Raw genomic sequence first — 27,526 nt, 5'->3', positions numbered from 1 at the left:
ATCGTAGGTGTGAATAACAGGATAGGATTATACCACTGTAAAGATGAGGAATGCAGGCTTAGTGTAACGAACCAATAGGAGGAGGGTGTTGGCACACCAATTCCGCCCACTCTTACTGTATTTAAGGCCTAAGCTACCAGCACTTATTAGTTTGCTGACGAAGCTCTTCGGATGAGGAGCGAAACGTCCGACACCTTCTACACAGAAGTACAGATGACGTCTCAAGAAGCCTTTTCCTCGATGGACAACTCCTGTACGACTGAGAGCCTACACAGACGCATGACACACAGTAGTTTCTAAAACCTCTTTCAAACAGAGATGCTGCAAAATAGCCGTAAGAGTACATATGGCATTAATCGTCTGTGCCTTTTATACAGAACTCAGAAAAGCGGTATTATTGCCACAACTTTGTAAGCTTTCACACAGCAACACGCCATCCGAGATGAGACAACATCAAGGACAATTGCTTTCAACACAACAGGGCAGCATCGTGAAATTCCCTTACACACAGGGGGTGTCCTGGCTCTGTTAACGCTATGATACTACATCTGAAGACAGAAAAATGAAGGGTGGACATTATCCACTCATTCCACGACAGTGTTGTTCATACAGAACGGCAACATATGTAAAAAAAGGCAACATGCCAGAAAAATGTTGTTTTTTTACAGACTGTGTGAAAGGAGCTTAACTCTTTTGGGGGTTAGGGCAACATGGGCTTCTTCCATTTGGACAAATTTTGCAAAATTTGTAATAAATAGTGATAATTATAATAATTGTAATAAATAAAATACATTAAAAAAATATAAATATAGAAAAAGAAATTGTAATAATATTTTTTGTCAAAGGTTGATGAATCTTGAATTTAGCAACTTTCCAGCTACGTAAAATGACACTACTCATTTTTATCCACTTACTTTTGGAGTGCATGAAAAAGAATATGCACAGTGGGATACATTGTTGTTGTCTACAATCATGCATTTCCAGTTTTCCCAGGATTCATTAATAAAATGCCCCACTTTAATTCTACTGTACTACTTAAACAAACCAAAAATGCACAAGCTTTGGTGTATGTGCTACTAACAGTAAACCGCGAGTGTTGCTTTCTATGAAATCTGAGGGAATCTCACAAAGGTCAACCTTTATAAAGTTCTGTATTCATCACAACTGTTTCTGTTTTGTCACGATGCCATTAATCAGACTATAAAGCCAGCCCGCTGACACTGTTTAACATCCCAGTGTTACCTTTATAGGGGAAATAGATATGCATGCAGGAAAGGTACGATTCATCTGACAATCCCGATTGACTGAAGTCTCCATTGTAGCTAAAAAAACAGCAGCTCCTTGGAGGGAAAAGTGCCTACGAAGCAATTATCTTTGCATCCAGCTTTGTGCTGCGATACGATCTGACACAAAAGCAAAGTGTGGAGGAACAAGAAAGCAGCTGCCGACATTCACAATGTGGCTTACAAAAAAGCCTCTTCATAACTTGTAGCCACGGGCAGTAATTCAACGTCAGGTGTTGCATCATGCATGTAGGCACAAATTCCGGACTGATAGGGCCACAAAAAAAGCTAATGAGTAAAAACATACTGAGGGCAAAAGACTGTACAGGAAGGAGCAAATGATCAGTAATTAACATATTGTTGCACTAAGTGAGGCAGCTGCCTTTAAAAAAAAAAAAAAAAAAAAAAAAAAAAAAGGACATCCCTCAGGAAAGCAGGGAAATGTGCATCCTGCTTGGAATGTTCCTGCTGTTTGATATGGAGAAAGTACATGGACAAAAGTATTCAAACATATGAAGTGAAAATGTAAAAAATAAGGAGTTATCTGCAAAACCAACCCATGGTAGGATGGGGTTCTCCCACAGCAAAGTCATAAACCATGTGCTTACTATGGACCTTGCCGTCATGCTGGATAATATGAGGTGTCATTAAATCCGTACCGGAAATGCAATCAGTTCGATGCATGTGCAGAACGCATCTCCATCCGCTCGGCCTATTTTTCAACAGTCACATGCTAGGCATGTGTAATCTACGCCATCCGTCGATCTATTTTAGGGCAGCAATATACAATATACTAATAAAATAACCCGCCAATATATTACATATATTAAGTATGGTTATTGACCATTTATGTCCATACATTTAAAAAATAATGACTACCACCTCACATGATATCGCAGAAGCATTGTCGTAACAATTTGCTAAAAGAGGAAGTGACGTATGTCTCACGCATGCCAGAACCGAATGTGTTTCTGGCATGGATTGCGTAATGACATGAGGTTTTTCCCCATCAGGAAAGATGAAAATAGCCTGCTCTTGGGGCGAACCAACACCACCATAAAAATATATTAAACAGACTGGTTTCCTTCTTCTTTTGTAAGCGTTGTTGACTTAGCCATATTGTGCTGAACAGCCAGCACAGGGATGTGTGTGCCAGTGCCCCACCCGTTGCGTTCTATTTCTCGTTGTATGGACATCATCACGTTAAGTTTGACGATGAATGACGGATGTGGTGATAAACCTGCATAGCAAATACACATTATATCTTCTTTTATAAGCATTACTGACCAGGACAAAAATGTTTGCACTACTGGCCTACCTGATTGATTCAATTTATCAGCAGTGTGTGTCCTAATACTTGTGTCCATACATACTAATGATGAGAGGAGAGTGTTGCAGTGTGACAGCTGTGTTGTACAAAGACACACATGAGTGACACAGTGCAAGATGCTTAGAAAAATCACGCGATGTTACAAACTTTAAAAGCTCAAAGACACTAACAGCCTTTAGGGATGACTGAAAGGGCTGAACGGTGAGCAGTAGGTGTGCACACTTATCTATGTGTGTGAGGAGCCATTCACCTCTCCTTTCACCGTCCGCATGTTGTCTCTTGCACATGCTGCTCTCAGCGATTGTCAATTGTGCTTGATAGATTAGTTAGCCACGACACACGCTCCATATCTCCCAGCTCAATACTAATTAGTAATAACCATAACACACACACACACACACACACACACACGCAAAAATGTGCTTTAAAAGGCCATGAAAGCCTCCAATTGCCCCATATGCAACATTTGGCCAGGTGATAGCGCCCTCCTTTCGCTCACACATGGTAAACATGAGGGCCAATGTGCTTGCAAAGCAACACACTAACACCCGTGTGGCACATTTGTGACTCACTCTAAACCATACCAGCCCAGTGCTCACTGATTCCACCCTGACCCAGATACTCACGCTCTTTCTTGCCCAAATCCTTTTAATATAAGACTCCACCTTTTTCCCCCTAGCTTCTGCCTAACTGGCCAAAGCCCCCTTTCATGGTTTAATCATTACAGTGCTCTCAAGATAGATAGATAGACAGATAGATATACAGACAGACAGACAGACAGACAGATACTTTATTCATCTCCAAGAGAAATTCACAAAAGTGAATAAATAAAGTGCATTATTTTGAGCAGATTGCTATGAAAAAATGCATAAAATGGAGTTTGCTGTTACACTACACCACAAAATGCATACATACAGTACCTCACAAATGGGAGTACACTGCTTTTTATGACATCATCTTCAAGGGATGATACTTTCAAAAATTAGAGTAGTCAGCGTACAGCTTGTGTAGCGGTACATAGTTACTATACACTGACAATGACTCAACACGCAGTCATTCAGATAATTGTCTTGCCATGTTGCGGGGATGCATGAGTGCTCCCGATACTGAGGAGAGGCGGTTCTTCGAAGGGAATTCCATCATGTACTGTGATATTGTGATGTACAGCTTGAGAAACCGGGCCCACCATATGGCAGTTGTTATACATGATAACGAGCCCAAAAAACTCTCCAAGATGAGGAAGATGAAGGTGATGCAGTGGCCAAATATGTCTCCTCCAGACCTGAACCCAGTTGCAGACCTGTGGGGCATCCTCAAGTGGAGGGAAGATGGAGGAGTGCAAGGTGTCTAAAATCCACCAGCTCCACCAGCCATGTCATCACGGAATCATGAAAGAGGATTCAATGCAACAACCTGTGTAGTTCTCTTGAGTTCCATGCCTAAAGGGATTAAGGCAGTTCTATATAATAGTGGTGCTCACACTCGACATGTACACACAATATGAACTTGTTCACTGAGTTGTACTCACTTGTGTTGTGCTGACAGCTTGTCAGAAATCTATCCTGCTATACTAGTTGTACACTGACTACTCTAAAGTTTTATTTCTGTAGTATTGTCCCTGGAGAAGATGCTAAAAGCTAACATGTAATAAAGTAAAATAGTTGTGAGGAATGTAAAACGATTAGCAGTGGAAGTCATTATTGATGTTCTGTTTGCAAAATACACACACAATTTCTGCTACACAGATAATACTGACAAATTACAGGAATTTTGGAAATCCAATAACAATCATTGCCTTTCGTGTCCGCCGCCGTCGTGTGTTAATTAGTGTGAGAAGCTCCTTGAAAATACTTTTGTTTTGCTTCTAACACAAAGTAGCTGCAAAGCAAGAGGCTTGACTAGTTACGGGACCAAATGACTCCATCCATCCATCCATCCATCCATCCATTTTCTATACCGCTTCATCCTCATTAGGGTCGCGGGGGCATGCTGGAGCCTATCCCAGCTGACTTCGGGCGACAGGCGGGTACACCCTGGACTGGTGGCCAGCCAATCGCAGCCAAATGACTCCACGAGAATAAAACGTTATTAAGTTAATTACAGTATGTAGTGAGATCTAAAAATCATGTGGTGTCCACTCATCACGACTGTTATCACTGACGTGATTATTTTGTGAGTACAAGGTTTTATTTGCCACTGTTTTTCACAACCTTACCATTGTACAGATATCTTTTTCCTGGGGCTGTCAAATGATTATTAACACAGTTTTAAAATTAATTATGATTAATCACCATGCGCAAGTATGTCTGAAATATGCCCAAGTTTACTATATTTAATGAACAGAAAGATAAATGATATGTATATATTTGTATGTATTAACAGCTCCAAATGAAGTGAATATGGAAATCAAGCTAAAAGATACCACAAAAGTAAAAAAATCTATTTGTCTAACACTAGTCTCTTTCATAGTAGCAGAACATTTGAATCACACTTGAATCAAAGTTGTCATGATCGGCGTGGTAGCCTGCATGACAGCTTGTTTAGTTTCTCTGTTTTTGCCTTAGTTTCAGTTTAGTTAGTTTTAGTTTCAGTTTCAGTTCTTCCTGTTTTGCCTGGTTTGTGTCCTCCTACTTTGATTTTTTCTTTATCACTTGCACCTGTTGCTAGTTTGAGTTCTCCTTCTATTTATTTCCAGTGCGTGCATCTTAGTTTGTTGTTGCATCGTTTGTTTGAGCTTGCCACGCTACTGCAACGCTGCTCATGTGTGGATCCCTGCCACTACATGGCAGTTATTCTAACTAAACATAAACATTTTACCTGCACTTGGGTCCTGCTCTCTGCATACTGGGGTCGGCGCCACTATGCCTAAGCCCAGACGTGACATAAACCAAGCAATTGAGGGGTTGCATTCAAAGACATCATGTAATTTTATGTCCAGCATTAGAATCAGAATCACAATGGCTGATTACTCGTCACTTGTACAGAGCAGACATACACACACACACACACACAATATAAAGCTGTTTTTGTGATGTTCGGAGTGTCCCTGAATGTGAGTGCATGTGACTGAACCTACCCATAGCAGTGTTCACACTCTTGATCATTACTAGGGGTGTTGCTATTTCTAATGTGAATGTTGTGGATGTTGCTTTATCTGATCACTATTGTGTTTCCTTGGACCCAGACCAGCAGTTGGGTCTGCAGTCTGCAGGGAAGACTCATTAAGGACAGGACAGGGACACACTTTATGGCAAGGATTAGGTTTGAAAACACCCCGTGTTCTAACGTTGATGATCTGTTGAGCTCTTATACATCAAGTGTTGTAAATGTTTTGGACACCATTGCTCCTGTCAAGGTTAAAATGGTTAAAAGTAGGCAAAAGGCACCGTGGACAAAAGAATAATCTGTCACGGCACAGAAAAGGGAGTGCCGGAGAGCGGAACGGAAATGATGCAAGGCAAAGCTCCAGGTTCATTATGAGGTTTACAAAGAAAAACGACGTACCTTTACATACACGGGAGAGTTATTTTCTGAAATCAATACCAACTGTAGTAACAACTCTCATGTGCTGTTTGCTACAGTTAACAGATTAACAAACCTCCATGCTTCACTGCTCTTACAACTCATTTCCACATGTGCAATGAGTGTGCAACATTCTTTCATGACAAAGTTCAAGGTATAAAAAATGCAATCATTTCCACAACACAAATAACTATTCTGCAGCCAGTGAGACACAACGAACTGACACATTTCACACCTGTCATTGACAAACAGTCGAAGAGAACAATCTGGGTACATCAACGTGCTGCCTTGATGAGTTACTCACTAGATTTCTAAAGTGTGTGCTGAGCAGTTTAATACCACAACTCACTCATCTAGTTAACAGGTCAATTCAGACATTAAGCCTTTTTTGAAGAAGAGCCGTATGTAAGTATCGGCCCATGTCAAAACCTGCCATTCTTGGGAAAAGGTTGTATACCAACAGTTGGCTTTCTCCTCTCTAACAATCACTACATTTACGTGCAGTCAATATTTGGGTTAAGATCAATATCCCAGTTTCTGAAACATTTGAAATAACCCATTTACATGCGTGACGTGGAAAAAAAAGACAAAAAAACGCACAGACAATGTCTCGACGCACGGAAAACGTCATGACGCAATGCTCGTCATTTCTGCTTCTTCTTCCTGTATCCAAAAACAACAACGACAACACCGACACAGCGGATAATGAACGCCTTTGTTTGCGTTTTGGTGCCGGAACTGACTGACCACCAGTACTTGACACCATTTTGTCTCACTTTCTTCATTAATGGAAGATTCCTTTCGAATAGAACATGTGCAGAATACAAATTAATGTTCCTTTCTATCGGGATATCCCGATAGATGTATACATGACTCAATTTTCAGGTTAGAAAAGGAGTAACCCAGGGGTAATATTTAGGTTTTTAAAAAACGCAAAATGATCATATTCCAATTTTTTAAAAGGGTTATTGGTGTTTACATGGCTGTGCGCAACCGCGTTATTGCTAATATTCTGGTTATGATCGGATTATTTGACTGCATGTAAACATACGCAATGTGTTTGATACTTTCCAATCAGGCTTTAGGCCCCACCACAGCACTGGCTGCATTTACATGCAGTCAATATTTGGGTAAAGGTCAATATTCCGGTTTCTGAAACATTGGAAATAACCCGTTTACATGCTTGATGTGAAAAAACAAAAACAAAACTCGCACGGACAATGTTTTGACGCACGGTAAACGTCCTGACGCAATGCGCGTCATTACCGCTTCTTCTTCCAGTATCCAAAAACAACAACAATACCGGCACGGCGGATAACGAACACCTTTGTTTGCGTTTTGGTGCTGGTACTGACCCACCACCAGTACTTGACACTATTGTGTCTCACTTTCTTCATTAATGGAAGGCGAGAACGTGAAGAAATAGGAAATGGAGCCAGAGCTGTGCCATCCACATCCATGCTATATCCCCAGAGCCCCCCCGGACACTTTTGAAGACGCGTTCGTACAAACCCTGCTTCGCGTAACTGCTTGCTCACCTTCTGATAGATTTCGCTATTGCGGTACTTTTTACCGTCAATAAAAGACATAATGTTCCTGTCGCGAGGTGGCTTGTTTCCCCTTCACTCCAAAAGTGTGGGTTTTTGCGTGTCGTCAGGTTTACAAGTAGTTCCTGCCAAAGACACAAGATTCCTTTTGAATAGAATATGCGCAGAACACAAATGAGTGTTCCTTTTGATCGGGATATCCCGATAGGCGTATACATGACCTGATTTTTGGGTTAGAAACGGAGTAACGGGGTAATATTCCGGTTTTTAAAAAACGGAATATGAGCATATTCTGTTTTTTCAAAAGGGTTATTGGTGTTTACATGGCTGTGCGCAACCGGGTTATTGCTAATGTTCTGGTTATGATAGAATTATTTGACTGCATGTAAACGTATTCACTGAGACATCTCTGATCAAGGTGACAAATGATATTCGTCTGAACACAGATGCAGGCAAAGTCTCACTTTTAGTTCTGCTGGACCTGCCTTTGACACAGTTAACCATGTGATCTTATTACACAGGTTAGAAAACTGGGTGGGAATCTCTGATACTGCTCTAAACTGGTTCAAGTCCTATCTGGAGGACAGGAAGTACTTTGTTGGAATTCGTAACTGTGTCACAGACCAAATGGCTATGACCTGTGGGGTTTCCCAAGGGTCAACCCTGGGACCCCTATTATTCAATCTGTACATGCTTCCTTTAGGCCAGCTAATACGCAGCTTCAATGTGTCCTACCACAACTATGCAGATGACACTCAGATCTACGTATTACTGACGGCAGGTGAACATGGTCCTGCACATTTACATTTTCACTGCATCAAACAGACCAGTGTGTGGATGCAAACCAACTTTCTCCACCTAAACTCAGACAAAACTGAAATCTAAGGGTAATATTGGACTCAGATATGAGCTTTAACAGCCACATAAATCAATAACATCATCAGCTTTTTACCACCTAAAAAACATTGCTCACCGGGCTCTCTAAACAAGCTGTAAAACAGCTGCAGTACATCCAGAATGCTGCTGGATGTATTCGACTTATCTTTGGCAATATTCAAATCCAAGCTGAAAACACTTCTATTCAACTGTGCATTTGACAACTGAAAGTATTTTATTTGCACTCTTCATTTAATTTATTTTATTTTATTTTTTATGGAAGGATTTAGGGAATTTTATGTAATGATTTTAGCATGATTTTATGTTTTTATGGAAATATTTACCCTTCTTTTCTGTAAAGCACTTTGAATTGCTCTACAAATAAACTTGCTTGCCTTCCCCTGAATGCATCTCGCATTCTTGTAATGAGAATGAGGAAGTGTCGTTCCCAGGATGAACGGACGAGAGACGTGTGAGTTGGAGATACATACAGTATATGGTGTTGGAATTGTACTGCTGTTGATGTGTTCAGGTCACAATGAACTTAGAAAAGAGCGGCAGACTGTGTGTGAGTGTGTGAGGACACTCCACTGTGATCCCGTCTGCCGTCATAACAGAGGCGTGCTTGCTCTGGTGCGCATTCGTTAATTACACTAATAAATTGAACCTAATTAATTAAATGAATTAGTTACCACCGTTAACGCGTTATATTTGACAGCCCTACTTACATGTTTTTTATGATGAACACTGCAAAAAGTAAGCACGTTTTGAGTGCAGCTCAGCTTTAAATTTTTGACTCCCTTGTCAGGTTTTAGTCAGCAGGTTCGGAGAACGTGTCATACATAATCTGTTTTACCAAGTAGACTGGTGCTTTCTTGAAGTGCTACCTTCCTTTCTGTGCTACTTAAAGCATAACATGTAGATCCTTACTATTAACTTTCTGACAAGGGAAAAAGGGCAACAAAATGCTTTATTAAAGTAGAAAACAACATGCATTACACAACATTCATAATATCATATAATCATTAGGTACGCCTGCACATTTGAATGAGATCCAGTACATGAGCCATGTCAACAAGTCTGCCTTAACAAAGATAATAATGCTCAGTTTTGACTGACACTGTCCAAGAGGTATTGATTTGACAATATGTTTATTACTGTGGTTGTAGACCTGCACTGCATCATCATGGCCTGTCTCATGTTGCACGCACATACACACACTTGACTTTAAACAGTGTGCAGCGTCCGCTAAATGACATCAATAAAAGACACCGGATCTAATAAAAGGCCGTCATTTGTCACAAATTAGGGAGTGGTACTTATAAATGTGTCTGAACAGTGACTGATGGAGGCATAGAAGAAGAACAAGGGATGAATCAGGAAGACAGAGAGAGAGAGAGAGAGAGAGAGAAGAGCACTGCTGGTTGTTTGCTGATGACCTGCTTGAAAATGTCACACAGTATTGTAATAACCTCACACGTTGCCTGCAAAGTCAAGGTATCATCACACCAGCATTTCAATTTGTCATCAAGTGTAAAGTCACTATGTGAGAGAGCGGGCACATCGGGGGAATAAGTGACTGCGTTAACTGGATAAATGCATCCACACGCATCTTATTTTGCAACAAATAAATGCCACTTTTATAACATTAGTTATACAATATTGGATTTTTCTGCAAAAGGAACGATCATGATCATGATGTCAATCATGTGACAAGAATTGAATGTTATCATCCCACTTACTGTAATTAACACCTCTATTCAATTAACGACAGAATCTCATTTAGTAGACGAGCACATGGTTTACAAAAGCAATTAACAACTGGGGTCTCTAATTGGCACGGGGTCAAAAAATATTGGCGTTATCAGCTGTGGCTGTAGGCAACCTCCTGATGTTAGTTGTTTGGTTTTTTTGCACAAAATGGCAGTAGCTGCATTTGAATTATCATGAGTGGTCTAGCTAGCTCTACGTGTGCTTGAAAATGTTGGTTGCGCTACTCAACTGCTGGTGTGAACTCATGCGCGTTACACTTGCTGTTGCTTACAACGACCTCATCGGCGGTATTAATGCTGGCTGAAAGGTTTGCTCTTTGCGACATTGGTTCTGTTGCTGCTGTGTTGTACAATGTACTTGTTAATAAATTACCTTGTGGTCAAAGAGAGCGACTGCGTCCAATTAATGCCACGTCCTCTTAATGGCTTAGGTGAATAAATGTCTGGGCTATAATTATTTCCAAATGGATATCAGCACGCCTATATTGTTCAGCGCCAGGGGGAATATTTGCATCGTATTTCCAGATGTGCACTAGATTTATATCCTTTCTTTTCTATATATATATACGTATCAGACAAATTCTTACCTGTGAGAAGCAAAGAGCTGGCAAATTAGCTCCGATTAGCACTTGCTGCTAACAATGGAGGCCTAATCAAAGGTAATTTGCATTAGGCTGATATGCACTTGGATAAGCATCTGTCTAATGCAGGGCTTTTCTTTTGTGGTAAGCACCTCACACCCGAATAGTACTGGATGATCAGGATTGTAATGTTAAAGAAGGTAATGCGGGGTTGCCATGGCAATGACAGAGATAGACGTGTCCTATTTCACCTCATATCATTTTGGAGTTGTTATTTCATGAGAGAAAACTCCAAATTGCTGCTGATTGTAGCACAGACCATATTTGTAAATATGATATGCACTGTTGCCACACTACTACAAGCTCAGCGGGGGTGCTCACTAAGACGTGTTGTGAGGTTAAGAGTCCACATTTACTGACACATTAAAGAAACATTGCCAAGATTGATGCTCCCTTTTGCAGGACAACGACCTGAACAGACGAGTCAATTTTCGCCACGGCGGAGCTCACCGCCTCTGTCTGAATCAATTCCCTAACCTTTCTGAGATCCGACAAAACCAGGTGTGTGAGCGTGCGTGTGTGTACACTGCCAGACCGGAATATCCGAAGCAGTCTTTGTATCGCTACTTGGATGTGTAGGTGTAGTTTTTACTCACTAGCTCGATGAGCTCCTGGTAGCACACTTGGCCCTCTTCATTGCTCTGGACCAGCGCTAGCAGCATGTCCAGTTTGGACGGGTCCAGCTGCAGCTCATGGTGCTCCACCAGGCTGGTGAAGTTCTCCACTGCGATGAAACCGGTGTTCTCTGGATCCAGCTGGGGGAGAAAAAAAAATCACACACCCATTGTCAAATGATTAAGGTGTACCTAATCAACATAAATGACAAGTTCAGACTTTGACATTTTTATCATGGCTTGCATGTGCATCATAAGTGGCTGATCCAGCTATGCATGTGCATTCAAATGGAGCTTGTGCTGTTTTTATGAAACTCATGCATGTTAAATTTGTTGAATGAACTCATTCATCAGCCGTATTAATGCCGGCTGAGCAGCTCCTATTACAAAATTGGTTCTGTTGGTACTGTGTTGTGCAATATACTTGTTAATAAATGACAATGCAGGCCAGGGATGTCCACACTTTTTCCACTGAGGGCCACATACTAAAAAATCAAAAGAATGTGAGGGCCGCTTTACATTTTTAAACCAACCCATGTAGATATCCTGAGACATTTTCTGTATTTAAAAAAAAAAACAGTGATCAGTGACAAAGTGTATTATTTGCATGAAGGATTTCTTCTTACATTACACTTTTTTACAAACATTTTTACTTGATGCAATTTTTTTTCTCTTAATATTATGTCTTTATTGTAATATTTTGCCTTTATTATTGTAAAATTACTGCTCATGTTCCCATTTTGGCTGTTTTTTTGTTGTTTTTGTGTTTTTAGAATGTGCCGAGGGCCAATAAAAAAACTGTTGCAGGGCGTAAATGCCCCAGTTTGGACACCCCTGATGTAGGCAATAAGCTTGGTTTCTTCCTCCTTTTCGGCCTTGTTTAGTTTTGCAAGTGTAAACATGTGGTGTTCTTCATCCATCCATCCGTCCATCCATTTTCTATGCCGCTTATGCTCACTAAGCTTGCGGGCATGCTGGATCTTCCCGATCTCCCGACTGTGTGGCCAACATGCTAACCACGAGGCAACCGTGTTCTTCAATGCAACTTTCATTACACTTTCACAAAAACTCATATGTGCAGCTTCCACTCATTCAGTCAGTCACTCAGTGTGGTTCCTATAATGGGTTACTACTTCTGATGCCTGTGTACCCTCCAACTAATTGATTTAGGTGGCCGAGCGCCATAACAGTGGCTGAGTTTGGTTGTCTAAAATAGCGCCTACTTAAAATTAGCTTGTAAAGTATAGTGTGTATATCTAGGCTTGATTATTGCTTATTTTTTGCTGGACCCATGTCTTTTTTGGTATGATTTTATGTGATTTTTCTGTACATTAGCAATAAAATGTATTTATATTATTATAATGTATTTTACCCGCTTAATTAGGATAAGCGGCATAGGAAATAGATGGATGGATATTGTATTTTAATAACAATACACAATATATTAAATACAATTATTATTATTAAATAAAAATAATTTGAATTCAAATTCAAAACAATTAGTTGAATAGTTGTCTTTTTTTAGGTTTCATTTACAAGCAACATTTAGCAGTAACTCCACTTCATCAGCCTGCAAGTAGGGGTCCATATTTATCGATGCTTTATTTTTGCTCTTTTTTGCAGGACCCATGTATTTTTTGTATGATTATTACATTTTTCCGTACATCTGTATTAAATATTTTTGATTTTATTAATAAAATGATTTATTTCTAATAATAATTCAAATTAAATCAGAATATATTGAATTCAAATTGAATCATATATATTTTTCAACATATTTGTCTATTTTCCTTTATATTTAGCAGTAACTCCCCTTCAATCAGTCTGCAAGTATGACTATATGGATTTTGAGCATTAATTTGTAACGTTAGCTACCCGAGTGTGTAAAAACAAGCCTGAGGACAAACCGGAGCGCTTCATGGGAAGCGTCTCATTTTGCAATTTTCTGATAGACGAAAAAGCAACTCATTAAGGCTTTCAGATAGTAAACCAACAGCCTCTTTGTTACCCCGAGGAGCTTTCAGACGTTGCGTCAGTGTGAAGTCAGTGGAGGTGCGCCAGTCCAGATTGTAACACAGTTTGACCAAAATCTTTCTGCGTGAGGATGACGATATCAAATTGTTGCTTTGTCTTTCTAAACTTTAAAGCCGGAGTCAGGAATGGTGTGGTGACTTTTTCCCCAAGGCTCCCCTGTGCAACTGACAATTTAAGAATAATAATAAAGATGAACCAAACTGTTTAAAAGCTGCACAAACGCCGAGTAACACATTTGTTTAGGATCATTACCAGTCTACATTCTGAGTACATAATGTATTTACTCACTTGAGAGTGCAGCCGCAAATGGACTAGTCAAAGGGGGTGTTTTCCTGCAGCTGAGTCATGTAATAAATAGATTTTTTTTGTAATTATAACACAACACCCGCACACACACAACTCCAGTAGATCAGCAGCACACAATAAACAGATAGATATCGGATACAATCCTTGTCCTCTCCAGGGCATTGGCTAATTTACTCCTGATGTCATGTGAGCATCTACAAGTATATGTGAAGATTGTCTGCACAGGCAGGACAACATCCGCACTCTACGTACTATCTCCCTCTCAACACAGTGATTGGCTGTAATGGAAAAGCAGCCTGACACACACAATACAAAAAAAACAAACCGAGGAATGAAAAATGAGCCAAGAAGATAATCCCTTCAACTGTGGATTCTATGCATATTTGTTCGAACATGGTCCCCTCCAGGCAACTTAAGTCGGTCCTGGTGATGTTTCAGGCACCCACATGGCACAGGACAAGAATGGAGGGGGAAGAGAAAATAATACCAGTAAGACAAAATAGACACACGCTAACTCAAAAGTGAAAATAAAGACCAACTTCATAGATTAAACCAGATTTAAGATCTCTGCCAACACCCACGTTAGTGTGTTCAGGAAAAACACTACAAATAAGCAATAAATAGCAATCCTGCAGCTGGCAAACGCAGTTAAAGAGCCTCACTGTTCCCAGAGGAGCTGATAAGAGAAAAAACAATAACAGACAACAGCAACTTCCACACACATAAACAGGCATCGATACTATTTGACTTTTTAATGCATTTTGGGCTTTCATCGACATAAAAACTTAATTATAGGTCACTGGTAACTGACTCTTTGGAAAATCAGAAGGAATATGAACATTTGGTCAATGTGTTACAGTTCAACTGTAGTGTATGTTTTTCGTCTTATACGTCTTTTGTCTTATATAATTTGTTTAGGGTATTGTTTTTAAATATTTTTTTTCCTAGTTTTTCCCTGTACCCTGTGAGCATATGTTTTTCCATTTTATTTGATCATATTTATGTATTTATTCATTCATAATTATTGTTCTCCTTACATGAGCGTTTTCAATGTCATGTAATTGTATTTATTTTCTTATCTATTTATTAATTTACTGCTCTCCTTATGTGAGCATTGGTATTTTTCAGTTTAATTTATTAATATTATTTAGTCATATTTATTGTTCTCCTGATTTGTTGAGTGTTTATTTTACTGTAATTTTATTTATTGATGCATTTATTGTCCTCCTTTTGTCTTTATTGTTCTTTCAATCGCATTTACCTTTTTCATTGACTGTAACCATAATTATTTATTCATACTTTCTGGTGTCCTTTCATGACAATTTGTTTATTTATTCATTGTTATCTTGAGAATCAAGTGCGATTTCTTTTGTTGTACCTTCAGTCTGCATGTAGTTGATTTGTCGTTGGTTGTTGGTATTGCGTCTTTCCCAGCCTTCCCCCCCACGTTTAGGGGTTATAGCACGAGCCGTTGCTTTAGCATCCACTTGAAAGCCTGACAATGCGTTTTGTTTTTCATGTGGGCTTAGACCAGGGGTGTCCAAAGTATGGTTAGGGGACCATTTTCGGTTGGCAGCTCGTTTTTTTATTGGCACTCGGCATATCTCCAAATTAAATGAATTAAGCTATATTAGTAGGGCTGTCATATTATTACAAATTTGAATTCGATTAAGCACGGTTTTCAAATAAATTAATCATGATTAATCACCATTTGTAATTATGTCTGAAATGTGCCAATTTTTACTGTATTGAAAGAAAGGACAGGATTATATATATATATATATATATATATATATAGTTGTATGTATTAAAAGCCCCAAATGGACTGAAAATGTAAATCAAGCTAAAAGATAGCACACATGTCTGAAAACCTATTTACCTAACTTTGGTGGCAGAACATTTCAATCATACTCTAACTGTGTTATTATGAGCAATGAAAGGTTGTGTTCAAACACACCAAATCATTTAAGGTAAATTCATATGTTTTGAGTGTATTTTGGGGGATTTCCAAGCATACTTAAAGCATACTTTTTGGGAATTTTGCCCATCATCCACAATCCTTATGTGAAACATTACCACGCATCTTTCTCTTTTCTGCGCCTTCTAAAGAGAGAAAAACAGCTAATAAAAACAGCTATCATGTGGGAGCTAACAATGCACGTAACGGGACACACCTATTTAGACTATAAAGCCCTAAACAACCCTCCAAAAAACACCAACAATGTTCTATTCACATAACTGACCTGTATATAAACCTAGCTATAGCGACAATGTTATTGTAGAAGCTAACACAACTAACTATTTTTCTGGCGTAGTGATGCAGCGCCTCACGCCAAGACCGAGAGGTAGCGAGCCCGCTCCAAAACAATGCGATAGCTAGGACACCAATCTGTACTGACTAGGAAACAAGAACAAGCATATGAACAAGTACAAATAGACAACCAAATTATCTGTCAAGTATTGGCCCACATCACATGTTTTGCTTATACACGGCTAGATGCACTGTGTTGCGATATCATGTGCTCTGTACTCCATGTATCACAATCAATATCATAGTGACTTACTCGATGGAGAGTTGTCCGTCTGGTCCAGCTGGCCTGGGGTGTCTTTTCCAGTTTATTTTGGGTAGGTGGAAGCTACACATTTACACCACCAAGTCATGCAGGTGTAACGACTTGCCCCCCGTCTGCTCTCACAAAGTCTGCCATGATTAATAGCAGAAAAAACAGACATGTGCTTTCTGTTGTTTAGGGAAGTAGCGCTAGTTCCTATCTATCGGCAAAGTGAAATCAATGCGCCCAGGAAATACGTTCAAGTAATGTTTAAAATGATCAAAATATAGCAAAATACTGTAAGTATTACATATTATCGTGAATGTACCTGTTACTGCATGATCACAACATGTACATAACATTTTTTTAGAGGGCTTTATAGTCAAAATAGGTGTGTCCCATGATGTGCATTGTTAGCTCCCTCATGCTAGCTGTTTTTCTCTCTTTAGAACGCACAGAAAAGGGACAGTGTGCTCATGTTTGACATTGCTCATGTTTCACGTACGCATTGTGGATGATTCCAAAAATATATACAGTACATTATGTTGGAGAGAGTAATAAAATCCACTTTGTGTCAAAAAGGTATTTATGACATGTCTTGATTGATTTATGACCCCCTGTCATAAAAGTTTATGACATGCCCCTCCCCCCACCCCCCACCCCCCAACATCAAAGCGTTTTCACACCTATGTGACGAAGATCAAAACGTTTTCACACCTACGTGACATGTTTATGACAGGGCAATAAAATTTTATGGCATACCAATAAAACAATAAAAGTTTATGGCATACCAATAAAGCAATAAAACAATAAAACATCAAAGCATCAGGAAGCGGGCATGCGGAAGTCATAAACGGACATCTGGAAGCCATAAACCATGAAAGAAGTTTCACACCTATGTGTCAGGGGTCAAAGCATCAGGAAGCGGACATGCGGAAGTCATAAAACAAACAAACAATCATAAAATCATTCCCACGTGACTGTGTTTTCTTCCGGCTGCGTGTGGGGGAAGCCCCCATTCCCATACCCCTCCTTTCCTAACGACCCCCCCCTCCACCCCCACCACCCCCAAGACATCCTCCGGCCTTATCTGGGTGTGTCTCAGCATGTGTGACTGGGGCCCCCAATACCGCCCCCGCCGGCCTGTCTGTGTGTCAGGTTGTGTCTCAAACATGTAGTTTTCTCATTGAAACAATAGAAATAATACTGCTAAAACAGTCAAAGCATTGCATCCTTAGCTCACACGTCCCCATTCAAACCATTTCAATCCGCCATTTGCAAAGACAGTCAAAACACTGATCAAAACAACAGTCAAAACACTGAAAACACTTTTTTTCCACATTCTCATTGAAACAATAGAAATAATACTGCTAAAACAGTCAAAGCATTGCATCCTTAGCTCACACGTCCCCATTCAAACCATTTCAATCCGCCATTTGCAAAGACAGTCAAAACACTGATCAAAACAACAGTCAAAACACTGAAAACACTTTTTTTCCACATTCTCATTGAAACAATAGAAATAATACTGCTAAAACAGTCAAAACATTACAACCTTAGCTCACACGTCCCCATTCAAACCATTTAAATCCGCCATTTGCAAAGACAGTCAAAACACTGAAAACACTTTTTTTTACCATAGTCTCATTGAAACAATACAAGTAATACTGCTAAAACAGTCAAAACATTACAACCTTAGCTCACACGTCCCCATTCAAACCATTTCAATCAGCCAATTGCAAAGACAGTCAAAACACTGATCAAAACAACAGTCAAAACACTGAAAACACTTTTTTTCCACATTCTCATTGAAACAATAGAAATAATACTGCTAAAACAGTCAAAGCATTGCATCCTTAGCTCACACGTCCCCATTCAAACCATTTCAATCCGCCATTTGCAAAGACAGTCAAAACACTGATCAAAACAACAGTCAAAACACTGAAAACACTTTTTTTCCACATTCTCATTGAAACAATAGAAATAATACTGCTAAAACAGTCAAAACATTACAACCTTAGCTCACACGTCCCCATTCAAACCATTTAAATCCGCCATTTGCAAAGACAGTCAAAACACTGAAAACACTTTTTTTACCATAGTCTCATTGAAACAATACAAGTAATACTGCTAAAACAGTCAAAACATTACAACCTTAGCTCACACGTCCCCATTCAAACCATTTCAATCAGCCAATTGCAAAGACAGTCAAAACACTGATCAAAACAACAGTCAAAACACTGAAAACACTTTTTTTCCACATTCTCATTGAAACAATAGAAATAATACTGCTAAAACAGTCAAAACATTACAACCTTAGATACCAGTCTTTCTACTACAGCTATTTTGTTAAAAATTATATTTTTTAAGAAAATGCCATGATTACCTGTCAGCCGTCCATCCACCAACCTTGTTTCTTCAATAGCAAAGTACAAATGACACATCTAGGCCACTCCCTCATGCATCTAGACCACTCCCCCCAGCCAGCTGATACAATTACTGTTGAAAAATCACAGCTATCAGCTTGACCCCTTGGCGTTAAAACAGACTTTATACATGAAAGCAAATAAAGGTGATATAGAGAGTCAGAGTCAGGAAGCTGTAAAAAACATGAAACCTTGGGACAACTATCTTATCACCCCCCATGACTTATCAACTGTGGATCATTACAATCATCTCTAAGTACCCAAATACAAGAATGTACTATATTCTCTTTATTTCCTTAGTTCCAAACGCGTACCAGTATACTGCAAGTACCCAAATACAAGAATGTACTATATTCTATTTATTTATTTATTTACAACACAGTAGCAGTATACTGCAAGTACCCAAATACAAGAATGTACTATATTCTTTATTTCCAAACGTAGTACCAGTATACTGCAAGTACCCAAATACAAGAATGTACTATATTCTTTATTTCCAAATGCAGTACCAGTATACTGCAAGCACCCAAATACAAGAATGTACTATATTCTTTATTTCCAAATGCAGTACCAGTATACTGAAGCTTTGATCAACAGGGCTCCTCTTGGAACTTCTTCTCCTGGCTTGTTTGTCATGAATGAACACCCTGACTCGGGTCCATTTGGTGTGACTTCTCTCGGGAGTCCATCCTGGCCGCATCTCCATTTGGTCTGCTTTCTTATGTTAAAATGTTTTGCATCTCAGCATGATGTATTGGACTTGTAGAGCTTTCCTCACACAGCCATGCTATCCCTGCAGCGTCTTATCTTTTAATCAGCACTCTAGTGTTATGAAGGACTAAAGGAAGGTAGACTTGCAACCATTTGGGCTCTGTTAATAAAAATAAAAAGTCTAGAACATACTGTATAAAGGTGATCTAAAACAATAGATAGTGACTTTGTTAGGTATGTGTCCTTCTGAAAGCCTTTCCTACAAAGGAGTGTCTTGATTGAAAAGTGTGAATGTTGGTCATCAGCAAACCTGATTGTCCTGATGCATACATTTGACATTACAGGGCCAATTCCTCCCCCTAAAGTGGATGCAAATACTGTACATACTGTATGTTGGCTAACAGAAAGACACGCATATACTGTTTACATATGACCAATATTATATTTATTATCACTATGTATATATTGTTAGAGGTTGTTATTATTGTTATTCATTGTCTAGTTGTCCAGATATGATGTTTTGTATGAGTTCTATTTATTATTTTCATTGTGTCCTTTTTAATCACAGTTAATTAGTACATATGTGTACTATTCATTTTGACTTCTCTTTTACTTCTTTCTTCATTTTTTCTTTTTATTACAGTTACAACACGGCGTTCAAGGGGTTGGTAATGACACAATATATGCATGCTACCCGTGCATTCTGTATGAAATCCTACAGAAGTACTGATATGATGCTACTTCAGTTACACATTTGACGAATACATCACTAGCAGCAACTTTAAAGGTTCTTTCAGTTAGATATGCGTATGTGCCTGATAGGACAGGATGCTCCATTTGTTGTATAATGTATAATCATGCCATTCACTCAGAAGGGGTCGTAAGCACAATACGCTTTTTTTATTTATTTAATTTCCAAACACATTGCCGGTATACTGTAAGCATTCAAATACTAAAGCAGAGACATTATTTGATTAAAAAAACAAACCAACAAACATGCCCTGACTTGTCTCCAGGACATGGGGGGGGGGGGGGCCTCAGGAGGCAGGCTATGCTTCCTCAATCTCCACCCCCTTTCGACAGATACCCGAAAAACCATCCGCTGTACTCACGACATTCTACAACCATTTGGGCTCTGTTAATAAAAATAAAAAGTCTAGAACATACTGTATAAAGGTGATCTAAAACAATAGATAGTGACTTTGTTAGGTATGTGTCCTTCTGAAAGCCTTTCCTACAAAGGAGTGTCTTGATTGAAAAGTGTGAGTGTTGGTCATTAGCAAACCTGATTGTCCTGATGCATACATTTGACATTACAGGGCCAATTCCTCCCCCTAAAGTGGATGCAAATACTGTACATACTGTATGTTGGCTAACAGAAAGACACGCATATACTGTTTACATATGACCAATATTATATTTATTATCACTATGTATATATTGCGCTTAATGCACCCGGAAAGATTGGTTAGAGGTTGTTATTATTGTTATTCATTGTCTAGTTGTGCAGATATGATGTTTTGTATGAGTTCTATTAATTATTTTCATTGTGTCCTTTTTAATCACAGTTAATTAGTACATATGTGTACTATTCATTTTGACTTCTCTTTTACTTCTTTCTTCATTTTTTCTTTTTATTACAGTTACAACACGGCGTTCAAGGGGTTGGTAATGACACAATATATGCATGCTACCCGTGCATTCTGTATGAAATCCTACAGAAGTACTGATTTTTTTATTTATTTAATTTCCAAACACATCGCCGGTATACTGTAAGCATTCAAATACTAAAGCAGAGACATTATTTGATTAAAAAACCAAACCAACAAACATGCCCTGACTTGTCTCCAGGACATGGGGGGCCTCAGGAGGCAGGCTATGCTTCCTCAATCTCCACCCCCTTTCGACAGATACCCGAAAAACCATCCGCTGTACCCACGACATTCTACTGTCATCTGGAACTTGATTGAGAGAAGGAGACTCTTTTTCCCCCAACCCCTATTTAATTCAACATGGCGCAGCAGAGGTCTTCAGGTAATATTCACCCTTTACTGATTACCACAAACCCATCATCCATCATTGGAGAACATTCCTATCATAAGAAAGTCCTATGTAAAACACTATTGTCTAAACATTGACTAATATTTGTTTTTAAAAGTGTTCATTAGATATAGAATATCATGTGTAGATATATATGTACTGTATGATATAGATTTCCTTTTCATCTCTGACATTATCTTAAAATATGCTTGATACTACTGTATTGCCGGGCAAATTCGTAAGACCACTGGTAAACAACAGATGCATCACCCATAGCAAAACATACTTTCTCATCAATACAGTTAATCTTGTTGTTTGTTTTATTTCTAATGTCATTATTTTCTTTATAATCATACAGGAATCATCAAGGATCCACACAATAAGACGGCTGAATGCACCAACCTCGACAATGTCCCTACAACTTGGGGTTATGCCGACAATGAATCGACCTACGTGCCCGTTTATCGGCACGACGACGTAACCCCGTCTGAAGACGTTGGAAGGGCGACAAGATTCACTGCAAACATCATCACCCTCTTCCAAACCTTACTGAAAAAATGTTTGAATCAGGTAGCGTGGGAAATAGCACGATCTGAATGCAACGGCTGCATCATAGAACATCCAAGCCAGTTGCAGCATTCCTGTCTAAATGAACGAGGAAGAGTCATTTACATCAACCACTACAGCAGGGTAGTTGACAGCGTTTTCCGTCCTACCCTGACAACCGCACTTCAGCAGCTGTCATGTGTAGAACCAGGATACGTTGTTATAAGTACAGAGAGACTTCTTGGTGCTGCCGAAGTAATAATACACGACCTGATGGAGAAAGCATGCTTTGGTCGCACTCAGGACGACGATGAGGAGCAAGGAAACGAGCCCTCACCTACAAAAATATCCATGGCTTTCTTGACATGGTTACACTAAAAACCATGTGTCTTCTTTTGTTTTTATTAACTTTTATATCTCTTTTATACAAAAATGGACATTTTTATATGTAGGATTACCTCACTTATGTACTTCAAATGACAAATTTATTCCTTTGTTTTATCCTGTCACGGTTAGGTACTGCAATGGGGGGCGCTACTGCTCCAACAGCCTGTTTCCCGCCCCCACTTCCTGCTCAGCCATGGCTGCTAATTGTCCATTGTTTTTCCGAGACTGCGTACACGCGTGCGTTCCTGTGCTTTCCCCTTTTGTTTCTTTTTTCCTGGCTCAAACAACAATTGTTAAGAATATAGATTTTTTTTTCTGCGTGCTTGCGTGTGTACAGTTTTTGCTGGTTGGTGTTGTTATATTTTTGGGTGAAAAAGCGTCATTTACATCCAAGGATGGAGACCACCTTTAACCGTCAATAAAAGAGTTCTTTAAAAACTATGCCTCTATTTCCTCATTCGCTTTTCAATAAGCACAATCTTCCAACAACACGTCTTCATTGCATTATGAACACGAACATTTGTAGAGTGACGACGAGCGTCGGACAGTACAGTGACATAAAAGGCTTTGCAGAAGTATGAAAGAAAGTGTGAAACTAACGTTTGCCTTCCTTACTGTGTTACCAGTGCTAACCAGGCTACATAGAAAATCAATACAAATAAGTAATTACATTTCTCAATCAAAAACTATCACATACAACTGCAGAATGAACTTGATCGGTACGTGAAATCATTTGCTGCTCAAATCTGAACGTAAAGAATGAGAAGTGCTGTATGCCACCTTATCCACAGAGATGAATACATCAACTGTTGGCAACTTGGATTGCATAAAAAAAGAAAAGTTTAAAAACCTTGTCACTGTTTTCTGACCCATTATTAAAATGTAATGTGCACTTTTTTATTATGTACTGCTTTTTAGGATGTGTGAGTCCTGCTTTCAGTGCATCACAATTATTGAAATTCACTGACCTGCTACAACTCCTATCCAAACTACCCTCTACTACTACAATATTTTTTTCTCAATGGCGAAATAAGAGGGAACAATTGTACTTGAAATATTTGCATGCAAAAACAACACAAAACCTTGTGTGACACAATAATACCACTGATGTACCTTTATTTATCATATTTAAATGTTTATAATGTCTTTTCAATAGTTGTAGAGTAATTGCACCTTTTAAGTCTTCATCAAAATTATTCCATAGATCCGTACCTCTCCGTGTGACACATTGACTCTTAAGGGTTGTACGTGTACACTGTACTTTCAGACTTTGTGTTCACCTTAAGCTATATTTCTCATTTCTATTGGCAGACAATTGTTGGATGTTACTGTGGGGCTGGTTCTTTTTAGTTTTGTATATTACTAACAACGTTTTTAATTTCAAGTCCTCAGTTTTAAAGTGTTAAATTTTAAGAACAGTGCGTTGGTACGGTCGGGCTAACCGACATTGTGCACAACTTGTCACGGGGTGGCATACAGCACTTCTCATTCCTTCCGTTCAGATTTGAGCAGCAAATGATTTCACGTACCGATCAAGTTCATTCTGCAGTTGTATGTGATAGTTTTTGATTGAGAAATGTAATTACTTATTTGTATTGGTTTTCTATGTAGCCTGGTTAGCATTGGTAACACAGTAAGGAAGGCAAACGTTAGTTTCACACTTTCTTTCATACTTCTGCAAAGCCTTTTATGTCACTGTACTGTCCGACGCTCGTCGTCACTCTACAAATGTTCGTGTTCATAATGCAATGAAGACGTGTTGTTGGAAGATTGTGCTTATTGAAAAGCGAATGAGGAAATAGAGGCATAGTTTTTAAAGAACTCTTTTATTGACGGTTAAAGGTGGTCTCCATCCTTGGATGTAAATGACGCTTTTTCACCCAAAAATATAACAACACCAACCAGCAAAAACTGTACACACGCAAGCACGCAGAAAAAAAAATCTATATTCTTAACAATTGTTGTTTGAGCCAGGAAAAAAGAAACAAAAGGGGAAAGCACAGGAACGCACGCGTGTACGCAGTCTCGGAAAAACAATGGACAATTAGCAGCCATGGCTGAGCAGGAAGTGGGGGCGGGAAACAGGCTGTTGGAGCAGTAGCGCCCCCCATTGCAGTACCTAACCGTGACAGGATAAAACAAAGGAATAAATTTGTCATTTGAAGTACATAAGTGAGGTAATCCTACATATAAAAATGTCCATTTTTGTATAAAAGAGATATAAAAGTTAATAAAAACAAAAGAAGACACATGGTTTTTAGTGTAACCATGTCAAGAAAGCCATGGATATTTTTGTAGGTGAGGGCTCGTTTCCTTGCTCCTCATCGTCGTCCTGAGTGCGACCAAAGCATGCTTTCTCCATCAGGTCGTGTATTATTACTTCGGCAGCACCAAGAAGTCTCTCTGTACTTATAACAACGTATCCTGGTTCTACACATGACAGCTGCTGAAGTGCGGTTGTCAGGGTAGGACGGAAAACGCTGTCAACTACCCTGCTGTAGTGGTTGATGTAAATGACTCTTCCTCGTTCATTTAGACAGGAATGCTGCAACTGGCTTGGATGTTCTATGATGCAGCCGTTGCATTCAGATCGTGCTATTTCCCACGCTACCTGATTCAAACATTTTTTCAGTAAGGTTTGGAAGAGGGTGATGATGTTTGCAGTGAATCTTGTCGCCCTTCCAACGTCTTCAGACGGGGTTACGTCGTCGTGCCGATAAACGGGCACGTAGGTCGATTCATTGTCGGCATAACCCCAAGTTGTAGGGACATTGTCGAGGTTGGTGCATTCAGCCGTCTTATTGTGTGGATCCTTGATGATTCCTGTATGATTATAAAGAAAATAATGACATTAGAAATAAAACAAACAACAAGATTAACTGTATTGATGAGAAAGTATGTTTTGCTATGGGTGATGCATCTGTTGTTTACCAGTGGTCTTACGAATTTGCCCGGCAATACAGTAGTATCAAGCATATTTTAAGATAATGTCAGAGATGAAAAGGAAATCTATATCATACAGTACATATATATCTACACATGATATTCTATATCTAATGAACACTTTTAAAAACAAATATTAGTCAATGTTTAGACAATAGTGTTTTACATAGGACTTTCTTATGATAGGAATGTTCTCCAATGATGGATGATGGGTTTGTGGTAATCAGTAAAGGGTGAATATTACCTGAAGACCTCTGCTGCGCCATGTTGAATTAAATAGGGGTTGGGGGAAAAAGAGTCTCCTTCTCTCAATCAAGTTCCAGATGACAGTAGAATGTCGTGGGTACAGCGGATGGTTTTTCGGGTATCTGTCGAAAGGGGGTGGAGATTGAGGAAGCATAGCCTGCCTCCTGAGGCCCCCCATGTCCTGGAGACAAGTCAGGGCATGTTTGTTGGTTTGGTTTTTTAATCAAATAATGTCTCTGCTTTAGTATTTGAATGCTTACAGTATACCGGCGATGTGTTTGGAAATTAAATAAATAAAAAAATCAGTACTTCTGTAGGATTTCATACAGAATGCACGGGTAGCATGCATATATTGTGTCATTACCAACCCCTTGAACGCCGTGTTGTAACTGTAATAAAAAGAAAAAATGAAGAAAGAAGTAAAAGAGAAGTCAAAATGAATAGTACACATATGTACTAATTAACTGTGATTAAAAAGGACACAATGAAAATAATTAATAGAACTCATACAAAACATCATATCTGCACAACTAGACAATGAATAACAATAATAACAACCTCTAACCAATCTTTCCGGGTGCATTAAGCGCAATATATACATAGTGATAATAAATATAATATTGGTCATATGTAAACAGTATATGCGTGTCTTTCTGTTAGCCAACATACAGTATGTACAGTATTTGCATCCACTTTAGGGGGAGGAATTGGCCCTGTAATGTCAAATGTATGCATCAGGACAATCAGGTTTGCTAATGACCAACACTCACACTTTTCAATCAAGACACTCCTTTGTAGGAAAGGCTTTCAGAAGGACACATACCTAACAAAGTCACTATCTATTGTTTTAGATCACCTTTATACAGTATGTTCTAGACTTTTTATTTTTATTAACAGAGCCCAAATGGTTGTAGAATGTCGTGAGTACAGCGGATGGTTTTTCGGGTATCTGTCGAAAGGGGGTGGAGATTGAGGAAGCATAGCCTGCCTCCTGAGGCCCCCCCCCCCCCCCATGTCCTGGAGACAAGTCAGGGCATGTTTGTTGGTTTGTTTTTTTAATCAAATAATGTCTCTGCTTTAGTATTTGAATGCTTACAGTATACCGGCAATGTGTTTGGAAATTAAATAAATAAAAAAAGCGTATTGTGCTTACGACCCCTTCTGAGTGAATGGCATGATTATACATTATACAACAAATGGAGCATCCTGTCCTATCAGGCACATACGCATATCTAACTGAAAGAACCTTTAAAGTTGCTGCTAGTGATGTATTCGTCAAATGTGTAACTGAAGTAGCATCATATCAGTACTTCTGTAGGATTTCATACAGAATGCACGGGTAGCATGCATATATTGTGTCATTACCAACCCCTTGAACGCCGTGTTGTAACTGTAATAAAAAGAAAAAATGAAGAAAGAAGTAAAAGAGAAGTCAAAATGAATAGTACACATATGTACTAATTAACTGTGATTAAAAAGGACACAATGAAAATAATAAATAGAACTCATACAAAACATCATATCTGGACAACTAGACAATGAATAACAATAATAACAACCTCTAACAATATATACATAGTGATAATAAATATAATATTGGTCATATGTAAACAGTATATGCGTGTCTTTCTGTTAGCCAACATACAGTATGTACAGTATTTGCATCCACTTTAGGGGGAGGAATTGGCCCTGTAATGTCAAATGTATGCATCAGGACAATCAGGTTTGCTGATGACCAACATTCACACTT

The 27,526-nt window shown here is 39.0% G+C and overlaps 1 protein-coding gene across 6 annotated transcripts in view; it reads right to left on the bottom strand.

Annotated features, from left to right (window-relative positions):
* Nucleotides 1-27,526, bottom strand: part of rhbdl1 (rhomboid, veinlet-like 1 (Drosophila)) — an 82,238-nt gene that overhangs the window by 36,414 nt on the left and 18,298 nt on the right. For 5 of the 6 annotated variants that reach the window (XM_054764032.1, XM_054764005.1, XM_054763991.1 and 2 more), the window contains exon 2: nucleotides 11,568-11,726. In XM_054764032.1, coding sequence (XP_054620007.1) covers nucleotides 11,568-11,633 — 66 coding nt within the window. In that variant the 5' untranslated portion in view covers nucleotides 11,634-11,726. Of the gene's footprint in view, nucleotides 1-11,567; nucleotides 11,727-16,489; nucleotides 16,949-27,526 lie in introns of those variants that run through there. The other variant, XM_054764014.1, reaches the window with a different exon arrangement.

This window comes from Dunckerocampus dactyliophorus, chromosome 2, assembly GCF_027744805.1.
Source record: "Dunckerocampus dactyliophorus isolate RoL2022-P2 chromosome 2, RoL_Ddac_1.1, whole genome shotgun sequence".
In the NCBI taxonomy this organism is placed as follows: Eukaryota; Metazoa; Chordata; class Actinopteri; order Syngnathiformes; family Syngnathidae; genus Dunckerocampus; species Dunckerocampus dactyliophorus.
This window is presented reverse-complemented; position numbering and strand designations above follow the sequence as displayed.